The following is a 23004-nucleotide window of genomic DNA, read 5'->3' as shown; positions in this document are numbered from 1 at the left end:
CCAATCAAACAACATACCAGGCCAAAAATCCCAAAATTACAAATCAAAAAAGCAGCTCTTTCAATAGGCGAAAAATCACCTAAGAATGGGTAGACCCAGAAACCAAATCTGTGATGGACAGCATAAACAAAGGATATATAGAAAGTGATGTATAGACACCAACCCAGGGCTCCCTTCTTTGAGCTGCTTGGTGCTTGGTGAAACACAATCAATAGCTCAATAAAGGTTGCAAATATCGGTAATGTATGGGTAGCGTGGTTGTGAAACGTAAAATCCAAGATGCAATTAATCGCCGTTCGTTTGCAGACCAGCGTTGGATCATACCAGTAAACGCCCCAGAATTGGATACAAACGGTACACGCGATGGGAACGATAATACTCGCAAACAGGTAATCACGGATTTTTCGTGTGCCGTATGAATTATTACTTGTTCCGATTAAGAAATATTTCAAGTCAGCCAATGTCGCAAATCCATAATACAAGACTTGGAAATACAAACAATGAATGGTCAGGAATTTATGCTGCTTCAATGGTGTTTCAGTTAGATTTCGAATAGATGGAAAATCATGTGCAAATGTAACGTAACTGAAAAATCCAGACAGCAAAACATGATACAAGAATTCGTAAATTCGAATTGGTCTCATTTTAAGTTACAGTATTTGATGTAGTTTTCCAACGTAGTATTTTTCCAGAGTACGAGATTGTATGTATCTTGATGTAAGTTTTTCACTGTTCAGTGTATCGTTTTCCCTTGTCACAACACGTAAAGAGTATATAACACGATAAATCATTCCACAAACACAAATCAAAATCAAACACGTCTTTCTACACATCTAAATGCTAATCTCTTGTACTTTGGACTTTCGAGATGTATAAATATTGTTTTTCTCTAACCATATTCGCAAGATATCAAATTATCGAGGACTTTTTTTAATGACAGTAAATCTTTTGTTTGAATTCTTAATCAATGCTTGCCATTAACCAATATCTAATACTTAACTGCAAATTAAAAATTCTTTCCCGTTTGATTGAGATGCATCTTTGGCCTATCAACCTTGGGGTATTTAGGCAAAAATACGGGGTGCTGAGTATGTGGGGGCCTCAATGGTTTTTTGACCTTCCAAACAAAAATCGAGTCAAGTTGAGTTTTTGCCTTTTCCCACTAAGGACGAAATCCATGAAAAGGTAGAAAAGTCTTTCGACGTTAGAAAATTATTTCAAAAATTGTCTTTCTGGGAGTCAGTTGTTCACCGAATTTTCTCTGAAAGCCTTAGAGCTTGGAAGTTCTGTCTACACTTACCTGAAATTCTCTTATCAAATTCTCAAAACGCTTTTTGAACGTGAGAGCAACGTGGTATGTAAGCTTGATGATGTAAATGTAACGATTTTCTTAGATGTAGTTCCTAACACCAACAGAATATTTAACATCGTTTATGGGTTTCTGCTAAAAATATAATTTATAGCGAGCATACAAAAAACTTTATTTACAATTCTTTGAAAATAGAATATACCCTACTGTACCATAGGAAAAGTTTTGGAAATATTTTTGCAGAGTGTTACCAGTGGGTAGAGTTTAACATTTTAACTAGAAAAAATAACCTTACCCAAAAAAGGCATGGATTTTTACACTTTGACAGGCCCGGTGGAACAACCGTAAAAGTGGTCAGGCTGAAGACTCAAAATGAGAAAAAATTCGTTAGAAATTTGAGGAAAAAACTTCATTTGCTTAAAAGAGGAGTCTCCCCGCTTCCACTGGGCCTGTTTGAGTGAACAAATAACTAAACTCTGTATCTGAGTCTAATAAATTGTGTCTTTGGCAACCTTGACTTTGCTAATACTTGAGTCCTTTATTTCTTTGAATTTGTTGTCTTGTTAACAACAGATCTCTTTCTAAGGAGTCACGTCCCGAAAATACGCCTTGAATCAATTGACTTCCCTTTTCGAATGAATCCATAAAGAGCTCTGCTTCATTACTAACTGGTGCACAAAAATTATCATTCAAAGCAGTAGTTCTCGTTAAATCATCGAAATCAAAATTCGGTTGACTTGGGAATGATTCGGTATGGAACGATCGTTGTGGTGACCGAGTTGACTTTGGTGAGATATCATAATGAGACTGTCTTGCAGTTTTTGGTGATGTGTCGTAAGGTGAGGATGAAAGTCTGCCCGTTGGGATGTATGATGATTTTGACGGACTTAAGTGACTTCTTGTTTTATCATATTGGATGTCTGTTTGAAGCTTGCGGACTTTCTTAAACTGACCATCCAGTGAAATTTTCAGATGATAATTCTCCCTTTCCAACTTTTTCAGATCCTAAAAATAACAGAAAATGATTCTTGCAGCTACTGTATTACTTTCTTCTATCTAAGTTGCCGAAAAGGCAATCATATATGTCACCATATCACTGACAAAGATAGTCTTAGATAGCATCAATAACACACCTGTATCAGAATCTGAATTTTCATTCTACTAAATTTTGAGAATCTCTACCGAATTTTTGAACTGTGAAATTATAAAGCAAACAAAATTTGAATATCACACCCATAAAACAAGGTCTTCTTCATATTTTTAATGACGTGCTTGCGTATAATCCCACTGACAAAAGTAGACTGTTGACCTAGTGATTGGGATATGAAGTGCAAAATAATTAGTCGATTTTACCTCCTGACAAATTTCTATTTCTCTGTTTTTCATGTGTTCCAAATAGTCAACAAAGTCTCTGGTGTAATGAGGTCCTTGATTTCCGCCAGGACTGTTTCTCTCATCGTTGGAAACTCGATAGACAGCTTGTTGAACACTGACATTGGAAGGATAATGATGATTCTGTGTCTTCAAAATGGCAGCCATCCGATGTTGGTACATTTGATCTGAATCTCCAGCTATTGACATTCCACTATCTTTATTCTGATGGATACGGCGTAATTCATCATCTATTTTCTTTACATCCGATCTCACTTTCTGTTCGGAAACTTTAGCATTCAGTAATGCTCGTTCGTCAAATGTTGGTGGTGTGGTCTGGCAAGCTTGGTGAACAATTGCTAATTGTTGCTTCTTCATCTTTGTTTCTTCGATCATCTTTTTATTATATTGGAATAGTTTCAAAAGCTTTCTTTTGGAGATTTTCATCAGACGTTTGAGGATCTGGTCTTGACTCTTTGGATCTTCGTCTTGTGGTGAATCACGGTCCTTTTTCTTCGATGCTTCTTCATCCATTACTCCTTGAAAAAAAAGATTTGAATTTTTTTTTTCAGTCGAGGGGCTTACTTTTTTATCCACAAAGCCCGGTTACACGTTTTTTTATAGGAACATCTAAAATTTTTGAAGCTTATGGATGCTCTTAACTTTTTGAGTTTCAAGCATAAAAATGTTCTTAATATGTTCTTATTTTCCCCACCTTTTATGTATTTTTGTCCATTTTTCTAAGGAATTGGCTGTTTTCGAGTCCACGAAGCCCAATGTTCTTAACTTGTTTTTAACATTTCGGCTATCGAAGTCGTGTACAAATCTACTTGGCTGGATGCCAACGGGGATAAAATGTCTTGCTTTTTATAAGTGGGGTTTTAAATTCTATTGTTTACAAAGCCCAATGGGGATTCTTAAAGGTTTGTTTTTCTCTCACTGGACTTCATAAGTTTTCAACGGGAATAATATTTATAGTGTTTTCTTAGCGAGACAATATTATTTTCGCCGATCTTTCCAGAGAGTTTCCCAGCGGATCTATGATTCTTATCAGGAGTATACAGGAGGATACATGAACATTTATACCTTCACCATGCTCTTCAGCCAATGATATGACAGATAGCAAATATTTCTTGACTTCTTTGACCAATTTGGTATTGATTGTTTTCTTCTTATCCAACTCATAGTTCCTCTTATTTAGTTTTTCCAAGAGTATTTTGTTTTCCTCGTTAGTCGCATAAACGCTATTTTCAACTTTCTTTACCTAGAGACAGGAAAAGAAATTATATAAGGATAGGTTAGGCAAGAATTGAACATCCTCGATATAATTATGTCTGTATATTTGCTCCTCGAACCCTTTTGACAACAAAATGTTTTAGTACAATATGTTACTTTGATGGCCTGTGATAGGACACTCGCGGTATAGAAGAGGCCCCCAGTGGACCTTCAATTCACGCAATCACGCAATCTTTTTCCCAAACCCACGCATTCTTCATGCATGTTTTTTCAAAATTCACGCAATTTCTGTTCACACAAGATTTCCAATTCACGCAGCTTTTTTAAAAGTTTCACGCATTCGCACAATTGAAAAAACCCATTTAAGGATTCACGCAAACCGCAGTGGGGCATAGAAGAAGTTCAGGACATGTAAAAAGAGGCCAAATTTTTAAAAAGAACGCTGTGGTATAGTGTTCACTTGACAAGGAAATGAACCTTCGCCCGGGTCAACAAATGCCATGTGAGGGGAATTAGGTATCAGTTAAAGATGCTGACAGGGCGCTAATTGAAAGCGTCTATAGTTGCGAAAATGGGCCTCTAAGTCTCCTGCGACTCAACCAAATAGAAATAGAAATTGCTGGGTTTGAAGTCATACCTTTTCTTGATTTTCTTTCACCTTCACACGGTTATGTCGAATGTCACTAGCAGTATAGGCCATCTTGTTATTCAATGTTTGGGCAGTTTCTTGTAACTTATTTAACATCATAACAGACTTCGCATAAGAGTTCGATTGGGATTTTAAGTTGTCACTTAGCTTCATCATTCGAGAGGTTTTACGAGATAATTCAATGTTTTTGTTATGTATTGCAGCCTCCAAGACTTTTTCTTTTTGTTCGAATTGCTCAGATTTTTTACGGAGTTCTTCAATTGTGATAGTTTTGTTTATCAGCTCTTCTTTGATTCGTTTGATTTCTTCTTGGCGAGGATCTATCGGTATTGCGTTTAATTCGCTTATTTCTGGAAGACTGGATCCTGAATTTTTAGAGAAAAATCGACCAATAATGGAAGAGCGTCTTCTTTTAGTTGGACTTTTGTGGACACTTGAAACTACAGACGGTGATAGGGACGGATGCAGTGACTGGACTTCAGATTCGATTCGATTTAAACTGATCTTCGCTTTAAGAGATGCCATTTGTTTGGTATGATAATCCTCCATATCTGATATATATTGGTTTAGTTCATCGTTCGCGTTTTTTAGGATCTCCATACTGCGGCTCTTATGATCCACACTGGACAGTAGATCTGTATATCGCAAAGCAAGACTTTTCAATTTGTTAACGTCAGCATAATTTGATTGATCAGGAATATGTTGAGTGAGATATTGTTCTTTCATTCCCTCACAAAACTTAATCATTTCTTTAGGTATCTGTTTGTTACGAGCTAATTGCTCAATCAACATATCAAATTTTGATGATATTTCATTAGTTATTTCAGAATCATTTTTGGTGACGGTACTTTCTGTTGTTACGGAGGAGATTTCTGATTGGCTCCTTGGTGTTTCAGTGAATGCTGTAATGGTCGAGAAAGATGATTCTTCATCGCTAGATGTATTTGGCTCCATTTTGATTTACCTACAAAGAAAAAATAAATATGTATTTGCTCTTTAAACTTAAAGGGTCCCCGGTAAAAATAAGCCGGGAAAATTGACTTGAAATTTGAGAAAAAAGGAAATTCCCTGCAAAACACTCTAAAACCATAAACATGAATGATTTTTAAGTGCAGCAGATTCGGGAATAATATAGAGTTTTAACTCTGATCTTTAACATAAGACTTAAGGGATCGAAAAGGTCAAAAGGTTACAATACAATAAAAGCTTGTCAGAATATAGCTTGTAAAATCTTGAAATTTACTCAAATATCAAAACTACTTCTCCAAGCAAAAGGTGCTGGTTATCCGCCAAACTGACATAAAAATTACGAGCAAAAAACGGTAAACAGGAAATATATCAAGCAAGCAAAGCGTTACTGGATGCTTTTAATATTTATAATTATAATACCGCAGTTTTTAATTCTCCTCGGAAATAAATTCTTTTTTTCTTACCTACGTCACCCCGAGGGTTTTCGTATGGCTAAGGTATTTCTTCACTCCACGATGCCTTCTTTTCAATGTCGCGGTTTCACACCTGCAAGCTATGATAAATAAATGAGATTGTCGTCTACATCTTTGTGTAGACAGAAAACACTGACGACAGTTTATTTTTGACCTTCCAGACAAACCTCAATGCAGCGACCTCATTTATTTCGATTTCGAAAAAAAGTGACGTCAATCTTCCTACAAAACAAACGCCCCGCCCACCCGAACGCGCGCTTAATAATATCCATATTTCGAACACAAAGAGGACTTATTTGGCTTGGGGCCAATGTATCAATTAGGATGACAGCTTGACAAGATATAAAGAAGCGTAATACAGTTAGGTTAGGTAAAAACTAACTGCATGTTTTTATTTTTCTTCGACTTTCAAGTTTTCAGGTGTTTGTCTGGTTGGTCGTCTGGCAGTCTGGTTGTCTGGTGTTTGGCTGGTCTGTAATTACAGTCTTCTGTGCACCTCTTTGTTTTCTGTTGTTTTTGTTTTGGTTTGTTTGGGTATCTACAGGGTGATTTAGAAAAATTGCACCCCTAGAATTTTCGATTTAGCTTATTATATATTTTTTCCTCTTTTTTTCTGTCTTTTGAATATCCCAACGCGGGAATTGTTGTTTATTTAAGTTGAGGCTTACGCCAAAAAAAGCAGTAAGCCCTCCAAACAGGTCCAGGGTCGAGCCCTGGGATATTTAATCTTCCCACGTCTAAAAGTACCTCAAAATAAGCTTTCTATTCTATTTACACTCTACACTACCTACGTCGTTATATGACGGCCAAGGGCGGAGAACTTAAACACCTTATTGACTCAGTTCCACTTGTTAAATTACTTGCCGACAAAATCGTAGATAAATAAAACAGCGTGGTTGATGGATAACAAAAAATTGTGCACGATTATAAATTTCAAGATGGCAGGAATTTGGTTGTTTCTCGATGGCTGCTGGAGGTGTCTACTCTTAGGTGCCAATTAAGGGGGGTGGGGGGGATTTCGAATAAACCGGGCAGTTACATCAATATGCCTTCTTACCTGTCTTTAAAAATATAAATAAAAGTAATCACGGAAAAGGACGCAAAAAAAAAAGACATAAGTGTGAGAACAGAGTAATCAAACTCGTTAGAAAAAGTACCATTAGAAGTCATAAAAAATCAACCTGAATAAATGCAATCGAAATCCCAGAGAACTTCATAATTCCCCAAACAACATTACATTACTATGTCAAACTCCCATTACATAAATTTTACAATTACGTCAGAGTAGACTACGCTCGCCACCGAAGAGGTTTATTTGGAAAGGGTAATTACATTTTATTGTTCGCTTCTTTTTTAAAGATTGGCCGGGTTGGAAAAGTATGAATTTCTTTGTACATATTTTACCTACCCCAAATATTTAGGAGGTTGAGTTTTAAACAAATGGTCAAGTTGAAACGAACGATAAATGTATCAAGGTCTGTTTTATTTACCCCCTGGTGACTTAACAAAAGAGACTTAACTCGATGTTACAATCCAATTATTGAAAGTTTGTCTCAGCCTTTTTATAATGAGCGAGACATACGTTCTCTGATTACGCAATTTTCATATTGACATTTTCGAGGCATTTTGATGTAACTGCCGGGGGTTGGAAAAATTTTTCAAATTAAATAATTAGTTATTAGGCGCTGTGGTATAGTAGTCTTTGACCTTAGTTGCTGCATAGGCGACTGAGGTTCGAATCCCACTCACAGTGGTTCACTTGGCAAGTGAATGAACCTTCGCTCGGGTCAACCCATACCATGTGAGGGAAATTGGGTAAGTCAGTTCAAGGTGCTGACGGGGCGCTAATTGAAAGCGTCTATAGTTGCGAAAATGGGCCTCAAAGCCTCCTGCGACTCAACCAAATAGAAATTCACCCACACTTCTGTTGACGAGTAACTCACGCTGTGTGTGGAAACACACTTTGATGGCATTTTTCACTGATTATGTGCTGTGGTAACTTGTCTAATGTGGACATCCCTTTTTTAATTCCAACACCCTTTTTTAGTGCTGAAAATAATAGAAAGGTTGCAACTATTTTATTTTTGCTTGAAATAGTCAGTGAGGATGGATTCTTAATTCTATTTATTATTTTGAAAAACCTGGCACTTATCATTTGGAAGAACTTTTTAAAAAAATACTTGGACTTATATACCTTACTCAAAATCTATCATAGAAAATGAAGCTGTAAAAAGCTTTAGTCTATTTGACCATGTATGCATGTACCTGATTTTGAAGAACTTGAACCAGTACCTTAAGTTGGTCAAATATCATCTCCATCATATAATTCTGACACCCTTCTTTACTTTAGAGATATAAAAGTTTGAATTACTGATTGAAAAAGGAATTTTCCTCACTGACTATTTCATGCAAAATTAAAATAGTTGAAACCTTTCTATTGTTTTCAGCACTAAAAAAGGGTGTTGGAATTAAATGAGGGATGTCCACATTAGACCAAGTTACAGCACATAATCAGTGAAAAATGCCATCAAAGTGCGTTTCCACACACATCTGTTACAGTACTGTACAAAATTTGGCATTTTTAGCAAAAAATTGTGGTACTGTATACATACTCCTTTAAGCAAATGCAACGGTCTATTGCATAAAGTAATTACTCCATACTTTTTGGCGAGTTGCTTGCCAACAGAATTGTGGATAAATAAAACAGCGTGGTTGGATAATAAAAAATCATGCGAGATCATAAACTTTATTAAGATGGTAGGAGTTCAGATGTTTTTTGATGGCTGCTAGACCTGTAATCTCACATTTTATAATAATGATATTAAAACATAACTATGCATGACTTCACTTTTATGATTGGGAGATATTTTACAACTTGCAAATTCTGTAAATCAGGTCTGATCAGGTTTGTTTTGATTTAACTTTGTATTTTAATGACCAGCCAGGTCATTCATTTGAGGACTATGCATGTTAGTCTCCACTGATGCAAGTTATCCGATCTCATGGCCAGACGAGGATTTTACCTTACTGTAGATGTGAGAATACCCAAAGTAGAGGATTTTTTAGGAGATTATTTGTCTCCTACTAAGAGAACCATACCTAAACTAGGAGAATATGGCACATTTGACTGATATGCTTTGAAGTTAATTATTTGCGCAATATGATAATATGACGACATTTAAAAAAGATCATGTTTCACTGATTTTAATGACCCCAAATATTAATATTATGGGTTATGATTGGGCTGAAGTGTTTAAGTGTTGCAACTTTCATGTGTGTAGATTTCCATCCCAATTATACATAAGCTGTGAAAGAGCGAAATTTTCCAATCTCTCATCCAGACTTCCTAGTAGTTTTTGTATTGGTTTTACTCCTTTCATTACAGATTAAAAGCACGTCATAAAAACATATTGAAAATGAAAAACTTCCTAAGAACATTGATAGATAGAGAGAACTTCACATCTCAAAGAAATAAACAAGATATTCTGGAGATCTTGGAGAGGAAAACTGCTGAAAAGAGTACTGAGAATAAGGTAAGTACTTTTTAAGCCTGAACGATTGAGTAAAGTAAACCAATTGCGTTGCAATTCACAAGTAAGTTATTAAACATTTAGCTTTGCTTATTTCAGGGAAAGCTTGTTGAGTAACAAACCTATTATGTGAGCTGGACAAAAATTATGTACATTTTTTATCTACATACCAGTGTGGTATAATTTTACAACGTGGAAATTTAACATCCTATACTTTGAAAAAGTTGAGTGAAAATATTAGCGAAAATGACAGAACTTAGCACTGCAGGCTGCAGGCAGATAGTCCAATGTTGAATAGAATCTCAAAAAACGATAATAGGCTTTTTTAAATTTTATCTTTTTAGTTTGTTTTTTTTTACTTTTAGGCATACCGCTCAATTGGGAGTGCAAGATCAACTTTTGTTATTTCTTTCAGTCCAGATAGGTAACTAATTATAACAAGGCTCAATACAATAATAATACTTTTGCCTTTTAGTAGAAACAACAGAAAGTCGTACATCACAATTTCTACCCTTTTGATATGTCTGGCAGGACTTAAGACTGGTTTTGTGTTAGCACTTTATTATTATTTAATCCTTGAAAATAAATTCAAAAACACTAAAGGAAACTCTTTTTTTACTTTTAGAACTAAGATAGCTACCAGCCATGGTGATCATACTATCAAAATATCTGAATGTAGTTCATGTAAAGTTATACACACTCTAACTGGTCATATAAGAACCCCTTGGTGTGTAGTCTTTCATCCAAGACATAATTCCATATTGGCATCAGGCTGTTTGGGAGGCCAAGTTAGACTGTGGAATTTAAAGGTACATTTTTAAGAGATCTTTTCCAATTCAAGGCTTATAATTTACATTTTCTTTTAAACAATTTGCCTTGGAATGATTGCAAATACATTGTTTTGTTTCAAGCATTTAAATAATTTGGCTAGGAAGAATTTAAGTTGTTTTATTGAAACTTTATTATAGGCGATAATAAATCTGTGGTTTTTAGCATTCAAAATATTGGTTGGACATTGCTTTGCCTACTTCATTTTGCATAATTAAAAGTATGCCATTCTTCTTTATGTTGTTTCCTCCCTGGCAGATACAAAAGAAATTGGGCTTTTCCAATAGTAGTCCCGTGCCCCCCCTGTTGAGGATATCACATATCCAGGGGGTTAACAATTTTTGTTCAAAAGTGGATATCCAGAGGGTTAAATATCTACCAGGGAGCGGATATCCAGGGGGTAAAGTGTCTTTTCAAGTAAAAAGTACGATATCCAGGGGGGTAAGCATCTTTATAAGAGAGGATAATCCAGGGGGTTGAGCATATTTTTGGACCTACCTCCGGGTACCCCGGTGGAGGTCCTTTAAATTAACCCATAACTTGTCCGTCCGTCCGTCCGTCTGTTCGTTCGTTCGTCTGTTACCAGCTTTTCTCAGGATTGACTCATTACTTTTTTCTGTTTTTTTGGCACAATGATTGCAAAATGACGATTCCTAAAAAGTGCCAGAGCCCGATTTTTGAAAAAAAAATTTTTGGGCAAATTTGGGCCGAAAACTACTTAAAAATAGGGTTTTTTGGACTTTGTGCAAAATCCTGTCATTACTTTTTTCTGATTTTTTGTACAAAGATGGAGGGCAAGATTCTCTAAAGAATGGCTGAAGTGGTTTTTCCTGGAAAATTCTTATTCACCTTGAAAAACGGGTTTTCGTATTTTGGGGAAATTCCCTTTAACCAAATAAGAACATATAGCTTTTCTCAATGTTGACTCATTAGTTTTTTCAGATTTTTTGCACAATGATGCAAAATGGCAATGCCTAAAATGTGACGGAGCCCGATTTTCAAAAAGATATATATTTGGGCAAATTTGGGCCAAAAACTGCTTAAAAATAGGGTTTTTTGGGCCTGAATGGTTTAAGTGATTTTCGTATTTGGGGAAATTCCTTTTTACCATTTTACATTATTCAACACACAAGCTTTTTTTTCCATTCTGAATTTTTGTACAATTATTATCAATTTTTTCTTATTTTCATCTGATGTTAATCATCAGGTAGGTCCATTCAGCATGTTGCTTGTTAAGAGTGGATATCCAGGGGGTCTTTACTAATAAAGTAGGATATCCAGGGGGTCTTTACTAATAAAGTAGGATATCCAGGGGGTCTTTACTAATAAAGTAGGATATCCAGGGGGTCTTTACTAATAAGTAGGATATCCAGGGGGTCTTTACTAATAAAGTAGGATATCCAGGGGGTCTTTACTAATAAAGTAGGATATCCAGGGGGTCTTTACTAATAAAGTAGGATATCCAGGGGGTTTGATCTTCGAAAAATCAATATCCTCAACAGTGGGGGTAAAATTGTTTTCTGGAAAAGCCCATTGATCAGAGGAAAATGTTGATAGGATTTATGTTGAATGTTTGATTAATCTTTTGTTTGTATATTTTTGTATTTTTTCAGTACTTACCAAACAAGAATAATGTTGTATATCGATCTCAATCAGTAGTTGCATCTTTATCTTTCCATCCTGTTGATGACGTTCTAGTCATCTGTTCATCAAACAAAATATTGTTCTTCAACTGGAATTCACAGACCATGATGCAAACCATTTCAACCAAAAATCATACAGAGACAATAAGGTAAGGTGGGGCCATTTATGGAAACATAGGAGATTATATGAGGAATTTTCCTTGTTCTTAATTTCTTGAAGTTTATGTTGAATTACGTAAAGGGTAAATAAAATTGAAAATTTCTTCCAAAATATGGGATAACCCAGTGTAGCCTACTGCAATTTTTCTCTGTTCTTAGTTTTCATCCTCCCTTCAAACTCATAAAGTTGAAAAAAGATATACTAAAGTGTATATGATAATTCTTGTTCTTATTTGTCTTCTTATTGAAAATTTATTCATTAAATCCACCGAACTTGTTTTTAAGGATTTGATATTATTTTTCCTTATAGATTGGTTCGATTTCTACCTCTTGGTGATAAGCTTTTGACTGGAATAGCCAATACTTCTAAACAATATTGTAAGGTAAAGAGCATGTTTTTAAAACTTTGCCATAATTAATAACCAAACTAACTTTTAAGAACATGGTTTCATATTTAAAGGAATAGTTTTATTAAATCATGAGACTGAAAAATATGAGAACAAAAAGCGAATTTAAGAATCTTTCAAGAAGATAAGTTGTTGAGTAAATTTTTTATATGTTTCGAATTTGATATTTCTTTTTCATTTTTAGCCGCATTGTTTGAACGTTAGCAGGACTGGTGGGTAAGAACCATCGCATTAAACCAAACAAACTAAAACCTGTGTTTTGTAATATGTTTTTCAAATCATTTAAGCCGTTTGTTGATGTTGACAATATAGCACAACTCTAAAATTCAATAAATCTAGTCAACTCGAGAGAGCTTCTGTCTGGAATAAAATCCCACTCAACTCCTATACCTTCACAAGCTCAATTTGGTCCATTTTCGACCCCACTTGGGATTAGCGAGTTTATGTATGTGTGTTTTTCAGCGACTGAGACGGTAAGGTTCTAATTTGAGTAGATCCTGACCAGCTGAGGACGACGGTAAATCAGCACTTTTACCGTCCTCGATTTTGCTGGGCGGAATTGCGGGTTTTTCCAAATCGCTTCAGTCACTCTACCGTTCTCAAAAGTGCAAATACATAAACTCGGTATTAACTGTAATTAGGACGTTTCCAATGCTTTTTACTATTTCAGATATTCTGGTCAAGCTCGATATTCTGGACAAGGTGTTGTGGAAACTGTTAGCTGTATGCGAATCCAACGACGAAACTCTGAAACAACTGACCAACCAACTTGCAGCAAAAGATTAAAACTTGATACGTCTGGTAAGAAAGTTTCAAATTTTAGTTTCATGAAACTCAAAGCTTGTCTCATTAGCTACCGTTGTTAGAATACAACACAATCTTTCCTATATTTTCATAGTATTTTATTTAGAATACAAGATATGCTGCGCCATTTCCAACCGATCAGATTGATTATATATTTTGTGACTGCGAAAAAGCCTCAACATTTGATTTAACCTTATGATATGATAATTTTACTTAACAATTTTCTTATTTTAATGAATTAGGAGCATCAGCTTCGACAACGAACGAATCGTGTTGCAAACAAGAGAGAGGTCAATGCAAATGTCGTGAATTCGATCCTCAATTTCAAGGACAAAACTCAACTAAACTTGAGCGCGCGAACATATCGTTAGAAAGAAAAAGATTTCAAACAGGTTCGTTTTACAGTTAAACATCTTAAAATCCTTTCAACTTGCTAACATTTTGAAATGACTGTGTTAAAATGAAATATAATAAATGTCAATTTGTTTTTTTTTCTTCACTTTTTTCAATATCATAAATTACCTAAAACATAGAAGCGATTAAGTTTTGCAAATATTCATTACATATTCAATTCATCCAAATTGTGTAAACAAGCTTTACTATCATATCGAGAAATGAGAGTACAATAAAAACTAATAAAGGCTTCTAATACTTCTAGGGCGTAGCATGGGCGTACAAACAGATCCAGAAGACTTGCGAGCCAGTGGGATGGCGACTGTCTCTACCTCAAGCAATGTTATGGATGATACAATCAACAATTCTTCTGATTATGAAGCTGATGGAGACAGCGAGAACGAGGCTCACTCTGACAACGAAGCCCAGTCCGAAACCGAGGCTCAGTCTGAAACCGAGGCTCAGTCTGAAAATGAGGCTCAATCTGAGGACGAATCTGTGAATGAGGCTCAATCTGATAATGAGCCCATGAGCAGAGATGAATCTGAAAACGAGGCAGAGAGCGGGAACGAGGCTGACAGTGGCCAGAGCGAGGTTGAAGTTGCAGAAGAAAGTAATGAAGAAGAACAAGAAGATGATGAAAGTGAAAATGTAATTTTTGTTTATTATACTCTAAAATGGAACCTCCCCGTAATAAGAACGATTTCCCACTATAATCTTTTCTCTCTAATACAAACCTCTATAATTCAAATTTTTCTGTAATTCGATCTAAAACTTTAGTTTCTACAACTGGTAAGTAGTATAGAAAACTCGCTATAATTCGAATCTTTCTCTAATCCAAGGAAAACCCTGCTGCTTGAACATCGAATTAAAGTGAGTCAACTGTAGTTTATTGATAAAACGAATGAGATTCTCAATGTTTTTGATATAACGAATGAGATTTTCAATGTTTTTGAGCAATTTGAAACAAAATTCATTCGAGCGTAATAGGAATGTAACATTTTCAAATTGATATCGATTTAATGAAGAAATTAAATTTATATTTCCACTATCCGCAATGCAAAATGATTTTACTTTTAAAGGGACACAAGCGTATTAATTAAAATTTAAGCACGTGTCAACATTCAAATGATCACTTTTCAAAATAAACTTGTTAAACAATAGTGAGAATCGCAATATTTTAATTTTGGTATCTTACGTTCCTTTCGATTTTGTACTAGTTACGCAGAGCACACCGTTTTTTTTAATATTCCGTAACTATTTACTATATTACTATATCCCTTAAATTCATGATATTCACGGTGTTAATGTTCTACGGAAACGCCCCGGTTTTTACCAGCAGTGACAGAGAAAAATTGCTTGAAATGTGCCACTACTGGCATGAAAATAATCTAATGAACGTGCATACTTCATTTTTGAAGATTGCTGCTTTGTTTGGTAATATCCCTTGTTTTATCCACAATATACATCTACTGTAATTTCTATATATCAGGAGCAGTCGACCAATCAACAATCAAATCATTTCCACCCTTCATCTTACTCTTCACATACATTGGCGCCGCCCACTGCCACCGCCATCATCGAAAATCCACCCTCAGGCTATTTACCGTTAACAGAAAATTTACCCAACATTGTGCGGACTTTGAGTAATTCATCGACCGGGCGACAGGTTCGTTCGGAAATCTGGAATTTCACATTAGGCGATGTATCGAATTCGCAAAGTGGTATGGTGGAAGAAGAAGGGTCTGGGACTCATTCGTCACAATCTACGGTAATGCTTTCATGTGTTTGATTCAATAGCGCTCCGCGGCGCACACCTCATAATTATTTCAGTTTAAATCGTACCAGTTTCAATCCAATCCAGTTTATTTCGAGATGATTTGAAAACCTTTCTTTGATTAAACGTGCACGAGCAATTAGTTCAAAGGAGGATGGGATTGTAAGTCGTTCAAAGGAATAAATTTTTGTAGATTTGCTACTTTTTTCAGATTCACCGTGGTGTGCTTTTATTAAATATTCGAGTTTTTCCAAATGTCAATCCCAAAAGAGAGAAACAACAAAAGATCTCTTTTTCGTTCATTTTACAGCCTAGAATAATTCTCCATTACTTGTAGTCGACTACTCTTCCGAATTTTTTGGCAAGTAAATTGTTATTCCTGTTGACTTTCAAATAACCAAGTTTTCAATGTATGCAAATTTTAGGTCACATTAATATAAGAAGATAGCGACCGTAGTACAGTGGTAGAGCATCTGGCTACGGTTCGCAAGGTTGTGGGTTCAACCCCCAGCCGGGTCATACCAAAGATTCCCAAAATGGTACTTGATGCCTCTCTGCTTGATGCTCAGCAACTAAGAGAAGGATCAAGGGTAAGTGGAGAAATCCAGGGAGACAGAGTGGCGCCCTCCCCTACCTTCGGGTAGATAGCTATCGAAAGAGGAGCCTTCGGGTCGCCTCCGACTGCGGTCGCAGACTTACTTACTTTACTAATATAAGAAGAAGTGAATTCTTGTATTTGATGAATACTTGATCAAAGTTTTTTTTCTTACAATTTCAGAATGTTACAACTGATCTGGGTATTTCTGTTGAAAGTGCCACCTCATCCATTCCCGTCCACGGTTTCGTCTCAATTCCATCTACACGTCATTCTGCAAGCATCTCAAATCTCGGTAACGTGCCTATCCAACGAGCGGTCGCTACTGCAACGGCCCGTTCAAGTCACCACGTGCATACGGCCGTCGTCATAGCGTCCGAAGAAGACGAACAGTCCGAAGTAGCCTTACAGACGGCCGTCACGCGTGCCATAGCTGGAGCATTTGCAGGAAGCGGTGAAGCAGCTGTTGCAAATAATATCATCGATACGACTCATCGGTTGCAGTTATGGGACTCGAACTTGCCCAAACCTCCAGATATTGCTAACAGTAAGTTTACCCTTTTTACTTCTTACTCAGTTCTCGAAGCTGTCATACGAGTTTCCGTCTCAGTCTAGTTTAAAAAACAGTTTTTGTCTGAAGTTGAGAATCTACTTTTGACAATTGTATCATGATTTTAAGTTCTTAACATGTATCAACAGACCTCTTGCTAATCACGATGTTAAAAAAAGTCTGAAAATGGGCTCTTCTAGTAAATGTTCGTACATGGGGGTTGGAGGATTTAGTGTCCGGCTGTAAAAAAAATCTACAAAATTTGCCTTGTCCGGGGGTAAACTTGCTCTGTTTGAAGGTAAATTCTGAGTGTTCTGGGTGTCAACTAATGCTTGTCCGGGTAGTTAGACCTGCTCTCCGGGTGGTCAAAAGTCACAATGTCAGGGGGAGCAAACCATGAAAAAGACGAAAACACCCAGAGAATATTATCACGGTCAAGATTACATAAACAGTCTTTTTGAAGAGAATTCGGTCAATCTTTGTATCTTTTTTTCATAACAGAGGATCGGAACGTGGTTGTTCCTTATTGTAAAATACATAACGACTCCAGTATAGATGTATCACAAGATGGTACACTGGTTGGTGTCTTTGTTCCGAGCGAATATGGTTTCCCAGTGGATGCACAACTCAAAATTGTCTCGCTGCAACCTTCCAATTTCGGCCAATGCGTTTATTCAAGAAAATACGGTAAATCTGTTTTTAACTTGTTGTCACAAAAAAGGGCTAGAGGTTAGATAGTAGCATAGAGGGTTGGCAAAGTCTGGGAGGCAAATAATTTTTTTGGATTTTTTGTTTCCCGTAGATACTGTTATTTGTGGGTGAAAAGGCAGAAAAGGTGGCGAAATTAATTTATTTGACGAAAAATAGATGTATACTTCCCTTAAGCCCATTTCCCTTCCCTCACCCAAATGGAAAGAAAGTTTACAGCTCCAATAGTTTTCAAAAAGTTCATAGTATTATCTAATGCATGAATTTATTGGTCATCGTAAAATTAAACTTTTTTCAATTTCCATTTTCAGGTCCCAACGCAGTATCGATCAGTTTTTCACCCTTGAATCGCTACGTTTTGATTGGATTAGCTTCACGAAAACTGCATTGGCAAATTACTGACCACCAGGTAGCTTTTTAGAGCGAAATTTGTATTTTCAGTGGGTCTCAAACACTGACCTTTATATACCCTGGACCAAGCTTCTCAATCCCGGCCAAGCAAAATCTTTGATCAGAGTTTTTTGAAAAGTGGTACCCTAATGGCGGCACTACTCAATAGCGGTGTAAATGCATCGAGAGCGCTAGATCTACTTTCCCTCGAAAACTTTTGATGATGTAGCGCCGTTAGATGTTAATTTTTAACACTGCAATGGCTTCTTTACGGGTACCAATTAAAAAAAAACATCGATCAAAGATGGCGGATATAGCTCGTTTCAGGGATATATAAAGGTCAGTGGTCTCAAATAACTAATCAAATTTAATTTTGGCATGTTCTTAACTGATCACTCAATAACCAGGTCAGTCCCCTCTTTGGAAGAATAAAATTGTGATCTACTTGCATTGTCAAGATGACAGTTACAAAAAACAATGGCTGAAGTCTACCACAGTCAAAGCATTGAAATTTAGTATAATCTAATCCAACTTTATCATTTTGTTTAGCTTATCGGGCAAGTGTTAAACGTTCCTTCGAATGGCAAGAAAATACTAAGCGATATTTCTAAGGTAAGAATCAGTCCTGATATTTCCAGAAAATTGAGAATGTCTGAAGTATGCTGTTTTAAAAAAATTAATTGTGGGATAAGTAAGGTCTGGTTATTATCAAATACTTAATCGAGACCGCAAGTGATTTGCGTGGTTGACGTTTCCTTCGTGCTTCATGGCATGATTTCAAAATTATTTTGGCGTGATTTAGTGATGTAACGCGTGAAAGGCTAAAAAGTGAGGCTTGATACTTAGTGTGATTGAGGCTATTTTTCACAATTTTTGCATGATTACCAGATTTTGGCCAATTTCATGATCGTCGCGATGAGAGGTGCCACCCCACTTGGGGCCTCTAATATTGTATATTCTGAACAATGTGTACCCCTTAAGTATGCACAAGAAGTAATGCCAGCTTTCTGCAAAACCAAAAGAAGGGAGAGTGTTTGCAAGAAGTGAGCAAAAAAAGCGTTATAATTGGTCATTTTCTTTTCAAAGGTAAGGGTAGTCTATAAGTTTAAAGATTTGCTGTAAATAGATGAAAAAGAAATTCGATTTTTAAAACAATATCTTTTTAGCCTCTGTTCAATGTTCGGCATATTTCAAACCGCACACAAAGAAGTAATGTTAGTGTGAATTCGATAAAGTTTCACCCTACTCCTGGTGTAGGCATCATTTATGGCACAAACCGAGGACACATCCAACACTGTTTCATTCGGTAAGTTACTTTCAAAAATCAACAATAGTAGGTACGAGATGGAGTTTTTAACAGGCTCTTATTTGATTTGGTTGGTTGTTAGTCTTTAACCAGTAATAAAACAATTTTGTTACTTTTTCTAAAGAACGCGTCATTTTTATTACTTCGAATGACCGATTATTATCTTATAATCTCCATCTCATCTGCAATAGTAAGCCTACTGGTGTCTCATTAAAAACCGGGATTTTTTATTCCGTTTTTTTTTGTTAGTGCCAAAAAATAAGTACAGTTGAGCCTCGAGAACTGGTTCTTAAAAAGTAGTATATTACTTCCTTGTTACATTGATAAAAGAGAAACTTTAGACCCTTTGACTTGAAAATTTGTTTTGGATTTTCAACACGTTTCAATTACTTTTTAAATAATTATGTTTTTAATTTTCAGACCACCTCCTTTCATTGACCAAGATGCGAAAACTTGAAGACGGCAGTGCAAAAACATTTCAGATGGTGTAACGGTGAAATTAAAGTAAGAGAGAAAAGGTAGATTTCTTATGTTGGTCCCGTACCAAATTAAAATGAAAAGAAAAACCGAGATAAGCCTTGTCCATCTAACTGGAACACAACGCATGCCCGTGTACAGATGGATACAAGGATGATAATTCGACTCCACATACGTCACGGACGTCCGCTGGACGTTGTTTTAACGTTTCGAATCAAGCGTTGTTGTTAAGATATTTGTATTTAAACGATTTAGGAAAATCTTAATGGATTAAGCCCACATAAGCCATTTTGACGCGGAGATTCCATGGACGTTTCTGATTCATGTTGATGTTGTGGTGGTTTCTTTGCAGACAAAAATTTTAAAAACTGATGTTATTGAAGAGAGGTTTTTACAGAATTTTATGTAACTGCAGAACTTGTAACAGTTTATGGATAGTAAGGGCATGATATGAACGATGGAAAAATGAGATTTTCTTGGATAAAATTTGAGCCATTTGTGTACTCAATTTGTACACAAGAAAACAAGAAACGCTACGTAACTAAATTTTGTCATTTTTGATACGACGAGTGTCGTTTATTTCATTTTACAGCTCTGTGTATAGCTAAATGCTCATAAACAGAAGATAAATTATATAAATGATAACACAATAACAATATGGCCTGTATGGACCCATAGACAATTCAGTGCCATAATATACAAAAATGATACTCTTAGAAAATAACCTACAAAGAAATTTCACATTTCACATTTCATATTCAGTATTGAACAATTAAACTATACCCTCATAAAGAATTAATTCAGTTTGGTTCTTAAGATAAAAACTATCAGTGAAAGTGTAGTGAGGACTCTCAGGTAATTCTCTTAAAATTCTTCAAATTTTCTAGATTTGTTCCACTTACGTTACTAGAGACCACGGTCGGTTTACTTTAGGTCTCTTTTCCAAAACTTAAAATACATCGCCGAGTCTACGTCATAGATACTCAGGACGGAATTTTAAATCGACATGCATTAAATCCGTAGATACGAGAAATCTCCCCCTTTTTGATAATTGAACACGACATTTTTCTAATATGCTCAAACTTTTTTTAAGACCAAAAAATCAACTCGACAAAAAAAACATTCGAGACCACAAATTTTTGGCCACAGAACAGGCTTACTTTCATTTTTAAGCATTACAGTAATAGAGAATATTCGTCTTCTCTATGTTTTCGAAGAGTTGTATCTTCCCTTTTTTAATTTTTTATACCAAGTATAAATATTTTTTAAAATATATTACTATGCTGCTGCCTATTTTATTTTGATTTTTGTTATTTTTCTATACATAAAATAAAAAGGTTTCTCATTTCCTGAGACCAAGATGTGAAACAACATTAACAAGTTTTTTTCATTTCAAGTTTTTTATGAATACCTTTTAAGTGGAAGAGCTTTTGGGCTCGGGTAAATTATGACATCTCTTAACGGCCCTCATTGGTTTGCGTGATAGCGTGAATACAAGGTAATAAAAAATCATGTGGTGAGATAGGAATAACGATGGCTTCAGGAGGCTCCCCCAGCGGTAACTCTGATCACGATATCATGCAATTATTTGTGTTCAATCACGATCACGTAGAACAGGAACAAATTTGGATAATCACGGATCCCTTTGAAATAGCCCAAATCATCACGTATTACGACTCAAAAATCTTTCGAATCACGATCACGTTTTAACTTCTGATCACGCAATCACGAAGAGAAAATTTCCAAATCAAAAGTCCTTATCACGCAAACGGCTTTGGGGGCCTCCTTCAGCATTAGATTTCCTTGCTCGTGTTTTGATTGGTCTAGGAATCTTGACCAAGCAATTATTTTAGGGCCTTTTAGGCGAAATGACTATTAGGAATTCTCTACATCACGATGAAAGACAAGAAACTTTACAACGTTATGAAAAAGGTTGTTTAGGTGTAAATCTGGCTCTCTCGCCAACAGTATTACAGACAATCTGATGTTATGTGTATTTTCGTCCAAGGGTGTAACACCCAATTTCAAAAATAAAAAATATATTTAAGTGGTCTGTGAGATACTCAAATGGTGCAGGTCCGAGCAGCCAAAGATCGAAAATCGACACTGTGTGTTTCAAAATAAATTTCGAAGATTTTGCCCTTTTTGACATCCCCCGCCGGGGAATGTGCGGGGCGGTAATCTGGTAAGTGGGGCGGAAAAACAAAAGTAGGTCAGGAGCGATTTTATTGAGTTTGAACCGAGCGCGTCGCCCTCGACCGTTTCACACCCGCGCGAGCTTTTGTCAAAATCTAGTCTAGAAAAGGTCACTTCTAGACTAGAATCGAACCATCATCAGCTGATTTTCATCTTCTAAATATCAAACGGCAGGTCCAAAATGCATAAAACATAATGCATATTGCATAATGCATATTAGTATTGTGTAATTTACAGAACGATTTTATATTTTCTAAAACTCTCCTTTGTACAGGCTAAAAACCGCGAAAACCTCCAATCAGGGGATTTCCCCAGACATGATATTTACTTTTCGAATTCGAACGAAAGAGAAAACATTCGAATCATAACAACAAAGGGTTTTCCGTCAGCATAAATAGTAAGAAGATGCATGCAATAGATCAGAAAGGTTCCCCCTTCGTCTTTCTCAAAAAAAGGTAAACACATAAACATTCGAATTTAAAAAGATGCGAAGTCTATTTTCTTAAGCTTTCGCATGAATGAACTTCATGAAGCTCTTTAATTTATATTGGCTGGATATTGGCTTATCTAACAAAAAGCATTCACATGGTTAATGCTTTGTTGTAAAAGGGAAAACCCGTTGAAATTTATTAGCAATTGTTCGAAAAGAATAAAGATCTTGCTATAAAATTTACGTTTTCGAGTTAGAAAAGTGGGGGGCGTACGGAAAAGCGGTTTTGAGCGGTTTGTCGGTTTCGGCCCCTTTTTTTGTCGGTTTATCGGTGAAGAGCTCGAAATATGTCGGTTTATCGGTGAAGGGAAAACATCACGGTGTCGGTGATTGAGCTGTTTTTGTTCGGTTTATCGGTGAAAGAATCAAAAGCGAGCGGTTTTCCGGTGATTATTAAATACGTTGGTTTCTGAGAATTGACTATCATTGTGCATAAATAATCAAAATCAAGAAGTAAAATTTTCTTTGCTCGCTTCGCTCGCAGAAAACACCAGGAGTGACCTAGTCAAATAACATATGTTCAACAATAGCCCATTCTCGAGCCCGTTAGTAAAAGCTCTGATGGAAAAACTGTTTATATACAGTAGCGTGGTGGCAGGGGGCAACTGCCCCCTCCCAGCAGAGGCTTTTTGAAGGGGCGCCAAAAGAAGGAAGTTTTCTTTCGTATTTGCTCTTTAGTATGTAACTTTAGCGCCCCTTTCCCTTTAAGGCGCCCTTTTACTAAAATTTTGGTCAAATTTAAGC

General features: G+C 36.1%; 2 protein-coding genes across 2 annotated transcripts; one reads left to right on the top strand and one right to left on the bottom strand.

Annotated features, from left to right (window-relative positions):
- Window positions 1-1600: 1600 nt before the first annotated feature.
- LOC136820719 (uncharacterized) lies at window positions 1601-6172 on the bottom strand. The gene is made up of 5 exons (XM_067076937.1): window positions 5999-6172; window positions 4554-5529; window positions 3767-3944; window positions 2663-3219; window positions 1601-2314 (listed from the first exon to the last, which is right to left on the bottom strand). Exons 2-5 carry the CDS (start codon window positions 5517-5519, stop codon window positions 1832-1834), a joined length of 2184 nt encoding a protein of 727 aa, XP_066933038.1. The 5' UTR covers window positions 5520-5529; window positions 5999-6172; the 3' UTR covers window positions 1601-1831.
- Window positions 6173-9396: 3224 nt separating this feature from the next.
- LOC136820738 (activating molecule in BECN1-regulated autophagy protein 1A-like) lies at window positions 9397-20584 on the top strand. The gene is made up of 16 exons (XM_067076960.1): window positions 9397-9540; window positions 9903-9961; window positions 10163-10346; window positions 11979-12157; window positions 12478-12550; window positions 12759-12790; window positions 13245-13375; window positions 13621-13770; window positions 14037-14422; window positions 15264-15542; window positions 16327-16690; window positions 17195-17380; window positions 17713-17810; window positions 18341-18403; window positions 18958-19097; window positions 19518-20584. The coding sequence occupies exons 1-16, from the start codon at window positions 9424-9426 to the stop codon at window positions 19552-19554; spliced, it is 2478 nt and encodes an 825-aa protein (XP_066933061.1). The 5' UTR covers window positions 9397-9423; the 3' UTR covers window positions 19555-20584.
- Window positions 20585-23004: the final 2420 nt, after the last annotated feature.

This window comes from Clytia hemisphaerica, unplaced genomic scaffold (genome assembly GCF_902728285.1).
Source record: "Clytia hemisphaerica strain Z4C2 unplaced genomic scaffold, Clytia hemisphaerica genome assembly, whole genome shotgun sequence".
Taxonomy (NCBI): Eukaryota; Metazoa; Cnidaria; class Hydrozoa; order Leptothecata; family Clytiidae; genus Clytia; species Clytia hemisphaerica.
The sequence above is the reverse complement of the archived record's forward strand: the minus strand, read 5'-3'. Positions and strand labels throughout refer to the sequence as shown.